The sequence below is a fragment of the Aythya fuligula genome, chromosome 13, assembly GCF_009819795.1.
Source record: "Aythya fuligula isolate bAytFul2 chromosome 13, bAytFul2.pri, whole genome shotgun sequence".
In the NCBI taxonomy this organism is placed as follows: Eukaryota; Metazoa; Chordata; class Aves; order Anseriformes; family Anatidae; genus Aythya; species Aythya fuligula.
In genome coordinates, this window is record NC_045571.1 from 13396523 (window position 1) to 13409024 (window position 12502).

A 12502-nucleotide genomic window follows, 5' to 3' on the forward strand; every position below is an offset into this window, starting at 1 on the left:
ATTCAGTTAGCAGCAAACTTCACCCTCATGCGTACATCTGAGAGCAGGCTCTGCACCCTCGGGGATTTATTAGTTGGGGAAACACAACAGGTAGAGATGATAAACGCCACCAGTGTGTTCTGCCACAATCCAAAGAGGCTGAAAGCTCAGGCTGCCAGCAGCAAGGGGTGCACGTACCAAAGTGGACAGTTGAAAAATCTGCCTCAACTCTTTTTCTTTTTCTTTTTTTTTTTTTTTTATAAATGTATTTGTAGACGGTATCTTTCATGTCCAGTACCTCAAAGCTACTTTATAATAAGATGTAAAAATGATATAACGTACAGCTCAGAGCATTTACCACATGCCAGCAGAGAATTCAAAATGAAGCAGAGTACTCATTGCAACCTCGTACCTCATTTTCTGCAGTGCAAAACAAAACACTGCTGATCTGCCTGGGCAGCTCTGGGCACTATTTCTGCTTTGCAGAGGACCACTTTTAAGTTTCTGTTTTGTTCTCGGTGCATTCATCAGCATTGCTAATAGGACAGTTGGTTATAGTTTTAAGGCAGCAACACTCACGGGGGTTACTGTCACTGGAAGTAAACTCAGAGCAGTTAACATGAAGGATGCCCTGTGAATGACCTCAGATGGAGTTCTTGGTAGAAACTGCAGTCATGGATAATGAAGCCAAAAGAGGGGTTAGCGCAAAAAGCATTAATAGATGGATATTTGTGAGCATGAGTCTGGCATTGCAAAGCTGTGGGACTTAGCAAGGACACAATCTTTGAGAAAGGAAATGGACCAGAATACATTTTGCAAATAAAGAGTTTATGCTCATAGAGGATGCCCGAGGCTGCAGCAATCTAGATGACAAGCAAGGGAGCTGTGTCCGCAGGGGTGACACTTAGGCATTTTATCTCTATGTTAAAACAAAGATATCCAGCCAGTTTTGAGAAAATCTCAGACACAGCTCCCTGATTCCCCAATTAAGCTTAGAGAGCAATGCTTGTCTGAATGGAAGAAAGGTCTGGACAGAGCTAAATACAAAGCAAGGCAGCTCGTGCTACCTTCCCCAGGGCTCATCCAAAGCCTGGCAGGTCTGTCTGGACCTGGCTCCTACACTGCCCCAGCAGCAGAAGCCAGGGGATGTAATGAGAACTGGTCACAAGAAAGTATGTGGGGGATAGGGCTTACTACCCAGTATGAAAGCTGTTTTATACCTTCTCACCAACAGTGAGACTGTGCTCTGCATAAAAATCTGTCACCAACTCTTAGGAACAGTTCCTCTCCCACTTTACACGGATCTCCACTTCTCCCCAAAGAGCAAACACAAGCTCCACACATCCACCTGCTAGGCTGTCTGCTCTTATACCCAGCGATTTCCTCCCATGCGGCCACACACTTGGACTCAACCCAGACACAAAAATGCCTCCAAGTCACAGCCACTACCTAAATGCCTCGGGATTTTTCTGACACTGTGATCTTTGGTTCAACTTAAATTATTTTTTTCTCTCAAATTCATTTGCTTCAAATCTTCACATTATGTCCTTGATCAATATGGTTTACTATAAAATGATGCAGTTTGAAACTCTGAAGCCTAAGGTCCAGCACCCAAGGAACACAGACTCCCTTACACCCCTTCCTGCAATAGTCTGTTTTAGATATGATCACCAGCTCTCCTTTTCTACATCCCAAGCATCCCATGTTCAGCTGTCAAACACAGCTGTCATGGGAGCTAGAAATGACAAGAGAAACTAGGCTCCATTAGGACAACTCTGACCTAACTGAAACCAGGACATCCATGCAGTAAAGTTGTATAAAATTGCACAGCTGTATGCAATCATTTCCAACAGTTAAGACAGTTTGCTCTGCCACCGTTTGTGCTAGCTCTTACCACTAATATCAAGGCATCACAGGACCAAATATCTTCTTTAATGTTTGGGAGCCAGTTGCACAACAACAAACCAGCTCCTCCACTAAAACAAGGAATAGGCCAAGTCACAGTATGCACAAACAGGTACACAGAACCAGCAATTAATCTGCACAAGATCTGTAGGCTTCTTGTGACTTCAGATGAGAAAAGATGCAAGACATCCTGCCGCGTGCAGCCTGCATGCATCTCACTCACACCATAGCCAGCACATGATTTGAAGTGAAGTCAAGCCGGGCTCAGTGGGCACCATATGATATTCCCTCCCATAAAATGCAGCAGCCTTAAAAAGCTCTTTTTATACCGCAGACTGGCAGGCATAAAGTTGCCACCAACTGTGTGACCTGCCTCTGACTGAAGTCAACGAAAAGATCTGTGTGAGCTTCGAAGCAAAGTTAGGTTTGGCATCAAACGTGTTGTCGGAAGATACACCCCATGCTGCTGCACATGCATACAAGGAGGAGGGCGCAGCAGCAGCAGCTACCTTCCACTTTTAATTGAAATAAGCATCACTAGAAATTCCACTGAAATGCCACAATATGCCAGGGGCCAGCACACATCCAATTAAAAGGACAAAAGAGCAAAAAAGGAGAGGACAATATAAAAGTTATGAATAGAAGCAAAATCAAATGCTATTTTAAATAAAACCCATGTTGTTATTCAATGGCATTTCCCCTGGCTTTGCACCAGCAGGTTTGAGCATTGCTGGCCACATCTGCTGCTTCCACCTAGCGGCCCCGCGTGCTCATGGCTGGACCCAATTTGGTGACAAACCGCACCCAGAGCCCCATTGTGCTGCCAGAGCGAGCAGGAGGCAAGGGCAACACACCACTTTGCCCATGCTGGAGCCCAGAAGAAAATGGGCAAGGCTAACCAATGACTGCAACATGTGAAAATGTGCTGTGTCCTTTAGAAGCAGAGCTTTTGTTAGTAGAATTAACTAACCGTGCAACAGCAATGACCTTCCTCCCTAGGCCAGACAAGGTTACCTTTCAGTAGGCTGAAAATAACCTCTGAGCTTCACTCCTATTGAGGGTCAAGAGCATCCATGCCAAGGTCACTTCCAAAAGCAAGACGCAGACCCGTGACTCACTCATGCACATTTGAGCAGCATTAAACCTGCAATCTAAGGCCAGAAGCAGTATGCCAGAGTTGCTTGATCAAAGTTTTTTGATACTGGGTTGCAAAACTGCAGGTGTGAATATTTTTTGTCCTTGTTCTTTTAGAACCAGCTAAGCCACCAACAACGTAGGGATTTATAGATCAAAATCAATGCTTTACTATTCAGTGCTTTGCTACATGCTTCCCAACTATCAGAAAAATCTTTAATATCTGAACCTCTTCAGACAACTAATCATAATAATCCCAAGATATTTTCACAGGAACAGGAACTTTGCTGATACTGTCCTTGGTGATCAGGTTTATTTTCATCCTGCAGCAGGAACAGATGCTTGCTTTAACATGTCTTATCAGGCACATTACACTGCATTATCACAAAATGGTTAACAGAAGTACATGATAAATGCACCTTGGGATAACTATGAGTGGGTCTGAGCTTACTGAAAACCAAAACCTCACCAGCATTTCCAGCTTAAAGTGAAAAATGGAGCTAGCTACCAGCAAGCATTAGAGAGCAGCCTGAGGATTAAACTTTTCCGATAAAGAAACTGAAAATACAGAGGCAGTACATCCAGCTGACTATCCCATGAGCTATGCCAACAGAAAGCAACCCGCATTAAAAGTACAAAGAAACCGATCTCAGTGTCTCAAAGGGAATGACTTCTCGAACAGCGCTGTAATTTCAAAGCTTGCCTCAGAAGTCTCTTGCCAGCTCCAGCACAGAAAGAAATCCATTAACAGATAGGAAAACTTGCCAGGGCTCCCTGCCACCACCCCAGCAGTGTAATCCATGGAGCAAAGCAGCTTCCAGCTTGGTACCACGGAAGCTGCCTTCAAAGCAGCCCATGGGCAGCACCCAGGGCAAACTGCACCAGCCCCGCTGCTCGATGCTCCACAAGTGCACTGAATCATCACATATGGAGAGAGATGTCATTTTCATCCCTGCAGAAGCTCCTTTACTTATGTATTCTTGAATTCCATTCCTGTGCATCTGCAGGTGCTGCAAATTTCCACACTAATTTGCAACAGCAGTGCTTCTCTCAATGGTGCTACTAGCAATCAAAGTAGTCAGTTATATTTTCACCATGCTCAGGGTCTCCTTAGCAGGGTTCCCAAAAAAGTGAAGTGCAAATGAGGCCCAGTTCACCTGGCCCTGCCCACTCTGGGGGTCTCCCAGAAGCTTCACATGGCCAACACCACAGTTGGGTTCAGACCCAGCACTCAGCCTGCAGTGGGGCAGCTGAGCTCTCCACCTCCCCCCCAAAAAAAAAAAAACAAAAAAAAAACAGCCTACCCAGCTGCCTTGCACAGTGGCTTCACCTTCTCTCCTCACCAGCTCTGCAGCACCGCTATATCACCTATTTAACCCAAACCTGAGCAGTGTTTTATAAGTGTTTGCAGCAAAGTGAAGGAGTAGGATCTGTTCACAGTGCAAGCACATCAAGAATGGCACCCTGCTCCTATACGGCGCTGGTTCCCTTCCTCCAACATGTTCCCCCCCTCTGACCACAACCCGTTGAACAAACGTCTGGCTACCCTCGTTTGCAATTCACCTAGACTTTCTAGAAACTCAGACATCAATCCTAAGTGAATAAAAATGTTTTGCTGAGCTCCCTGCTGTTTTCTTTCTAGGCAATACTCCACCAACAGAGAGCTGTGCACCTCTACTGTAAGGAAAGCAGCAAAGTCTCAGCAGCTCTGTCAGCCCATGGCGTTGTGTTTATACTGAAAGATAAAAATCTGAAGCTTACTGATATGTTTTTGAGTGGCAGGTTTGTCGGTGTTTTTCATAATTTACTTTTGCTATGAAACTTGCAAGACCAATCAGAAAGATCTTGTATTCCTTTGCAGCCTGCTCTTATTCCTTGGTTTGGTTGTGCTACAAACATATCAGCTACAGAGAATCTTTTGTGTCCAACCTTCATTACACTAGCAGGTACAGGTCCTGCCATGCAGAGAATCTGCTGTGCAAGTCAGGGATCAGCACCCTGCAATTCCACATCCAGAGGTACACCACAAGACAGTTAAAGGGAAAGAGAAGTCCTGCCAGCCCCATGAGAAGGGCTGGGAAGTGACATGTGCCCTGCCAGACTTGTATCTCAAAGTAGCTAATAAAGCCAAAACTGAATCATTTTCTCTGATGAATCTCATCTGCAGTGCATACGCCCTGCCCTTCACATGCAGTATGTGGCTGGAGCATCAACTCAAGCCACCCACCTTTTCTCCTTTGGGTCTCGCTGTGCTATGCATTGCCTTTTTCCCCGCTCTGTTGGGATGGATTCAAAACCCTAATGAGTTACAGGGAGGAAAAAAAATATTTATGTAGACAACTTACTATCTGTGTCAAGTCAACAATCTTCACCTCAACTCCACAACCTTTCAAAATAAAATTGCAGTGCTGGCTTAAGGTATGGAATCCCAGAGGAGGATCAATGATTAGCTACGTGAGACACCCAGACCTATTGTCTCTCATGGACTTTCAACAAGAGAGAAAACATTAACTTCAAGAGGTGAGGGGATTGAATATTTTATGACATTTATTTGTACTGCATCTCTGTCTTTTTTTGTGGTAGAAAGCACAGACCGACTATAATTGCTGCTCCCTGCATTCATGATTAAAATATCTAGAAGACATAGAAGTACTAGGCACTGTTTCAACATGGAAGAAAGTATCAGACAGGAAAATCTATAGTTTATAGATACAGTGCTAGACAGAATATTTTTCCCAATCTACCCGGAGACTCAGCCTACTTGACAAAGTATTTTAATAGCATAGTTTAGGGGGTGACATTTTTAAACAGAAAAGTTGTAGAACTTATTAAACCTAACACCACCATTGCTGACAAATTAACTATTAAAGCAAGGCTTTGGGAGGGAACTGCCTCCTGCCATAATGCTATGGAATTCATTCTTCTGCATTTCCATTTGTTCACCAGGAACACCACCGGTTTACGTTTAAATACATGCCTGAAGGCACGTGATTTCCACATGCAGAGCAACAGCAGCATGACTCCGTGTCTTAGGGTCTGCGGAGCTCCACAGAAACCTCCCTCGAGGCTCTGCAACACCTCTGGAGCTGAGGTTCAAACACCCTCTTGTAGTTAGGTCTGCTGCAAGCTACAAAACAGGTCCAGATCCTTCTGCAAATACCTGCAACACAGCCTAAGGGTGGCAAAGAGGGACAGAGGAGCAGCCACGTGGAAGAAGGATGCTTTGCTGGGTAATACCCACACTGATCCAAAACAACCAGGAAAAAACAGTACCATTGTAGAAATGCCATCAAAGACAAAACAAAGAAGTCTAAAGGACAGACAAGGGCAGTAGTGTTGTTATTCAGGCTATAATCACTATGGACATGGAAGGTAAGTTTTCCATAATTCCAGTAGATTTAAAGGACAATTAAATAACCTGTGATTATGCTTAATAACATATAGGTGAATTGAACTTTGCCTACAGAAATGCTTGTGGCCAAGGTCAGAAATAAAACAGGATGATACAAAAAGCCAGCAATAGAGTAAAGCCCCACAGTTTCAAAGACAAGTCCTGTGGCATTTTAGACTTTGATATGGTGATGGTATCTAAAAACAATCATATTTACAGGATAACAGAAACTACAACTGTTTGCTTCCAGGTATATTCTTTGAAACTTGATATGTGCTGATAAGTTTAACAGAGAAACTTTCATTCCAGCACAACCAAAAAAATTGCATTCTATCACTTACGGGCAGAGATGTTTACCCCAGATCCCAGACACATACAGACCAACAGAGCTGGGCCATCTGCAACACTGTAGTTATAACTGTCAGCTCTTCCATCACTGCCCTGTTCCTCTACTGAACAGCTCACAGCTTCATTTGTAAAAAAGTTCCTCCAGGCTCAGGTTTGACATAAGAGTTTGAGCTGAGTGAGCAACAGTGGTATTTTAAGAATAAACTTTAAAGACCCATTGGCCATCCTCTTTTAGTGACAACTGATAGACACTTGGCTTGCTTGCCTTGGATTTTTTCCTCTGCACTCCTATAACTCAAAAATGTCTTTAGAGCAAATAAAAAGAATCTCTCAAGTATTAAATAATCAAGAGGAGTTATGCTGAAGTACCTAACTATATATGGCACTAATGAATTCAAACTACTCTGTCAAGTACAAAAGCACTGAATTGTTATGTGGTGCTCAGTGTTGCTGTTGTTGTTTTATTATTATTATTATTATTTACAAGGAAGTCAATTTATGGTCTGATTTGGCAAAGGATGGGCAGATAATGGCTCTACTGCCATGGCTTGTATTAACTTCAGCAGCTCTTTGTCTACTTGTTCTCCCACAAACGCATTTTCAGTAGACAGATAGTCTCTATTTGATAATATAATTGACAGTCATGTTTCTTCACTGTATACGTGGAAGTCTTCAAGAAATAATAATTAAAAAAAAAAAACATTTTTAATATTGTGCCAACAAGGTAATAATATGGGAGGAAAAACTTCTCATTTCAGGACCATACAGCAACACATACTGCATGTGCTTGCACAACCTGGCACGCAGCCCATACAGGCAGTATTTCCATTCTGCCTTCCCATCTACAAGCACACCGTGTTTACTGGTGCAAAACATTTAGGATGCTTTCACTCACTGTTGAATATGGCTTTCAATCTTTTGAGAACAAATACCATGTTCTACACACATTACGTGTAGAAGGAAGTTTTGTTTCTTACTGCCCTGAAAATGCCAATTGGGCTCACAGTTTAGCTAGGTTTTCCCTCAATATACTTCACCACCACTTGTAAATGAGTTGTCTATCTCACCTGCCCTAAAGCTAAACCTACAATTACATCTCTGCTCCTTTGCTGTTCCTGAGAAGGATGAAAGGTTCTGACCAGCTGAAGCTTTATTCCTTGATCATGCAACACTGAAGAAAAACATAACAAAATTAAAATACAAAATAAAGCAAATTTCAGAGTGTTGGCTGTGAATTTATGCACTTCGTCCTCCTTAGCATCAGCTATGCGGAAACTCCAGGCCAGGCTACTAGCAGAGCAGCTTCTCTGTCCTCTAGCACAGAGGATAACACTTCCCTGGCTCCAAAATATCAGAAGTTGTGCCTGGCAGAGCTGCTACCCTGGGACCTGGAACCTCTCAGCGGTCTGAGGAGCACAAGAAATGCTTGGCAGGCTGCTGTTAGGGATTTTCTTCACAGAGGAGCTAAGGCATGCGGTCTTTGACAAGCAGCTTAAAAAACAATGTCCTGTAAAGTACCTCAGAGCCCTGGTCACAGCCACCTCCTGGTCACCGCAAGATGTGTAATGTAGCTTCCTGGAGATTTGGTCCCTAAATCTCTCCCAAGCAATAAAGGGAGTTTGCACCATATGTGCCAAACTACCCCAGAGGTGTGAAACCACCAAGGTGCCAGCACATCAGTCCACAGTCCTCACACGGCACATCTCAGGCAATCAGTGAGCAAAAGCGGCACATAAAACGGCACAGAAGAGTGCTGTTGGCTGAATGCCACATAGGTCAAAATCCATAATCCAATCCATTTCCATGGCCCGAAAAAAGATAAGTTACTACAGTGACCTACATAGACACAATTCTTTTGTAAACAGGAGTCAAGAATGACAGGAACAAGCAGCTAACAGGGAAACGGTGGCAGATTTTAATCACTGTTGGCTTTAAGCAAAGCGTAACAACATTCCCGCACCTTTGCCCACATCCCCGGCTCTACCCTACCTGCATGGAGCAATCAACTGAGAAAATCAACCAAGAAAATCTCTTTTGCGAAACAAGCGTTATGTTACCGCATTCCATTTATCCTTGGCATTCAAACAGAGCAGCACTATTTTCTGAACAAGAAAGCCTCAGTTTCTCAGGAGGCTCAGAAATTCACACAATGTGTTTTTAAAATGTCAGGTCACTCCTAATAAATAAGAAATAACCTTACCCCTGGGATTAAATGCAGCCCAAAATCGGAATGAGTTACCAATACAGGGAAAACCAGACCTCTTAGTAAATCAAGAAACATGAAATGCCACAGTATATGCCTCTACTTGGCATCTATCTGGAGGTATATTTTAGTGATGTTAAGTGATGAAGAAACAGTTTTCTACGCTGCTCGGCTCCATGACCTTTGAACCACAGATGGTCTCTTAAAGACCATCCCCCAGGATGCCCAGCACACCAGGACAAAGAGACCACAGGGTAATGCAAGTCTGGCCCCTGCTACTATAAACACATTTAATTTGAGGTTTACTACACTTCACATCAGAATGAGTGAGACAGGGGACACCTAGAGAGCAGGACATCCTTTAAGACCTACCCAAAGCAGGAAGAGTACCCAGGAAGAATGAAAGATGCTGGGATGTCTCAGCTCCTGATCTACTGTCCTAGCTACAAGGCTGATGCCAGAAGGAATCCACACCAATCTGACAAGAGGTAAAGCCCTAAGATGAAGCTCAGTTCCCACAAACAGCAGTTTCAAATGCTACCAAAAGTTTTAAAAATCAGAGAACTGAGGAGGAAGTAGAAAGGAGCTGGAAATCAGAGCATGTGATGATTTTTGGCTGGTGGAGAGAGATGGATTGGTTACACCACATAGCACATGTGGTATACAACCAAGCACTGCTGTGGAAAAGAGCATGAGGAACTGCAGAAAACCACTCACAGTTGCTGAGAGTTTTCCTTCGTTCTTCTGCACATAGACGACTGCGTCCCGCACCAGGGAGAAGAGGTTCAGGAGGACATGCTCCATGTCATAGATGCCGTGCATGCCTTTGGTCAGCCCCTCCAGAGAGCTGATGTACTCTCGCCAGTGGTGGTCAATCTCTACGACGCCCGCCAAGCATCCGTGCATCACCGCGCCACAGTATCCAACACAGGGCTTGGCCATGAGGAGCCCCTGGCAGTGCGAGCAGTACCACATCTTCAGCAGCGCTCGTCCACAGTCCTTGCTGAATTTCAAGTGGTCAGTAGTGTTTATAACCTCGATCCCCAGGTTGAGTGCCTGTAAAAAGACTCGCGTGGCTTGAAGCGACTTGGACACCTGCGTCATCATCATCTTAGGGTAGTTACCAAAGGCTTTGAGGTCTCTCCTGGCTGCCCGCAGGCATTCAGTCATTTCTACGGAGGGATCGGGGAAGCCAGGATTAATCAAATGAGAGTAGACCAAGGGGAATAAACTGTCAAAAAATTCATTTATCATGTCATTGACACTGATGTCAGAGCCCAGTATGTACAGTGAGACATCAGTAAAAAGTTCTCCAACAAACTTAAGAGCTCTGGTCCCCATGCTCTGGTAGTGGTTCCTAAACATGCTGTTGGTGAAGTTTCTCGCATGCCGCACTACAATTTCAAAGGCTTCTGCAAAACAGAACAAAAAAAAAAGTTAAGATGATGAGATCAGAAACAGGGAGGATATTAGAACACACCAGCTGCAAAGGCTGGCCCCATCCTGCCCACTTTGGCTCAAAAGCCTGCCAGCAGAGATGCCTGCTGCAAAACTGACCATCACCGTCAATTTTCAGGGGAATGCATATATTCTTCAAAGACAAGCTACATTTCAAAATGGCAAAAACTATGATCTAGTTAACATTTCAGCTTTTAAAGAAAATATTGATCCAAGAAAAGGGCTAGACTGCAATTTCATTCTCTCCCTCTTCCATATTGATTTGAAATTAACAGAAGTTCTATCTCAAGACAATTCAAGACAGAGATAAATGTTTGACAAACTATATAGTGTTGAAAATCAGGAAACAGCAAATGCTGACATTCCATTATGAAAAGAAAAATATATACGAGTTTAATCATGGAGCCAACCTTCAGAACCAACTCCTCACTAAGTATCCTCAAAGTCACTTGAAAAGCCTCTGCAGCTCCATAGTTTTCCTAAATGCACTAGGATTCACTTGAGCTGCAGATCCAACATTTTATCTGCCCTGGACATGAGCTGTTCCATAGCCCAAAGGAATGCTGACAGGCAGTGACAGCATCCATCTGTGGGTGCATGGCCAGGTCGCTCTCACACACATCAGGCTGCACCAAGCTGCCCAGGAAGCTCAGCAGCAAGTTTCATACTGAGACCGATGACTTGCAAGAAAAACCAGTGTGCATTTTCCCCTCTCTTCCTTCAAAGAGGCAAGGACTTTCTGCACACACCTTCATGCAGCAAGCAGGAGAGCCTCCAACAACACAGTCACCCCGCAGTTATTCCTTTAATTATAGTCCTGTCCAGGAGGTTTCCAAAATACCCAGCTATGTGAAGACAACCTATCTACACACTCCCCACTCCTGTCCCAGTTTGCAAGTTAAAGCACTTGTAGGGGAGGCTACGAGTGCAAACTAAATTCCTTTTCTTTGGCCAAATATCACCACCAGCCTGCATCCCATTCTCCAGGGCACTGGTCATAAAATGCTAAAAATAACGAACAGCCTCTCAGCTCACAGGTCACTGACACCCTGCGATGTAGCCGCTCTCAGCTGTGTCACTCTGGAAACATGCATCCAGGCTCGATTTGCATGGAAATTATTCATGTTCAATAATTAAAGGGAATGTTTAATTTTTAAAACCATAAGTGTTATTTTTTCCATTTGTTAAGCCTGAGGTGCAGCTGAGCGTGGCCTGACGCCTCTCCACGGGGGTTTGATATCAGCGTTATCACAAGCAGTGGTGGGCCCCACTGCTCGCCCTGCCTGGCCTCCGGCATTAACCAAGACCTTTGGAAACCACCACAGCCCCAGCTCTCCGGGCTGTTTCTCCCCAGGTGCACACACCTTGTAGACAGGGACCCGATGCTTTTTGCTGTCCCCCATACCAGTGTGCAGAAAGCTACAGCGCAAGCAGCAATCAAAGCAGAAATTACCAAATAGAGGTTTTCAACCCAGCTGGTGCGTGCCCATCTCCTGGACATGCCCCTAAGGCACACACCAGCGCGTGTCACCCACAGAGCCCAGGCACACCAAAGCAAGAGCCTGAGTGCTCTCGACACTCGCACTGCCCGAGCAAGCCCATCGCAGCCATCTGCGTTCACAGACGGCAGCCATCCCTCCTTTCTGACACCACAGATTGAGGGACACAGTGGTGAAGGACACAGAGCCCGCTCCTCACGCCTCCCTCCCCATGACAGCAGGCATCTCGCTCCTCACACGTGCCGATGCAGAACATTGCAACGCTTGCCAGGCGTAACAGCACAGCCGATGCCGAGGGGTAGATGTCTGGGCTCTGACAGGAGAGCAAATTCTGGTTTTCTGCTATAGAAAGTTTAGTGCTTTATTTTTAAAAAAAAAAAAAAAAAAAGTTTCTTTAAATAGGGCACAGGGATTATGAAACTTTTTTTCTCCTTTATCCTCAAGAGCACCAGAATAGCTTTTGCCTCAACAAAGAGCACAAAGCACTTTTTGGGCCAGCATTTTTGACAGCACTGCAGACAGTGCCAGGATTTTCATGCTGTGCCTCACCATTCGCCTTTAACCTCTTCTCTGTTAGTTCCCTTA

The 12502-nt window shown here is 44.5% G+C and overlaps 1 protein-coding gene across 1 annotated transcript in view; it reads right to left on the reverse strand.

Annotated features, from left to right (window-relative positions):
• Positions 1-12502, reverse strand: part of GPC3 (glypican 3) — a 145708-nt gene that overhangs the window by 70426 nt on the left and 62780 nt on the right. Inside the window, exon 3 of the mRNA XM_032196473.1 lies at positions 9678-10372. Coding sequence (XP_032052364.1) covers positions 9678-10372 — 695 coding nt within the window. The remainder of the gene's footprint in view (positions 1-9677; positions 10373-12502) is intronic.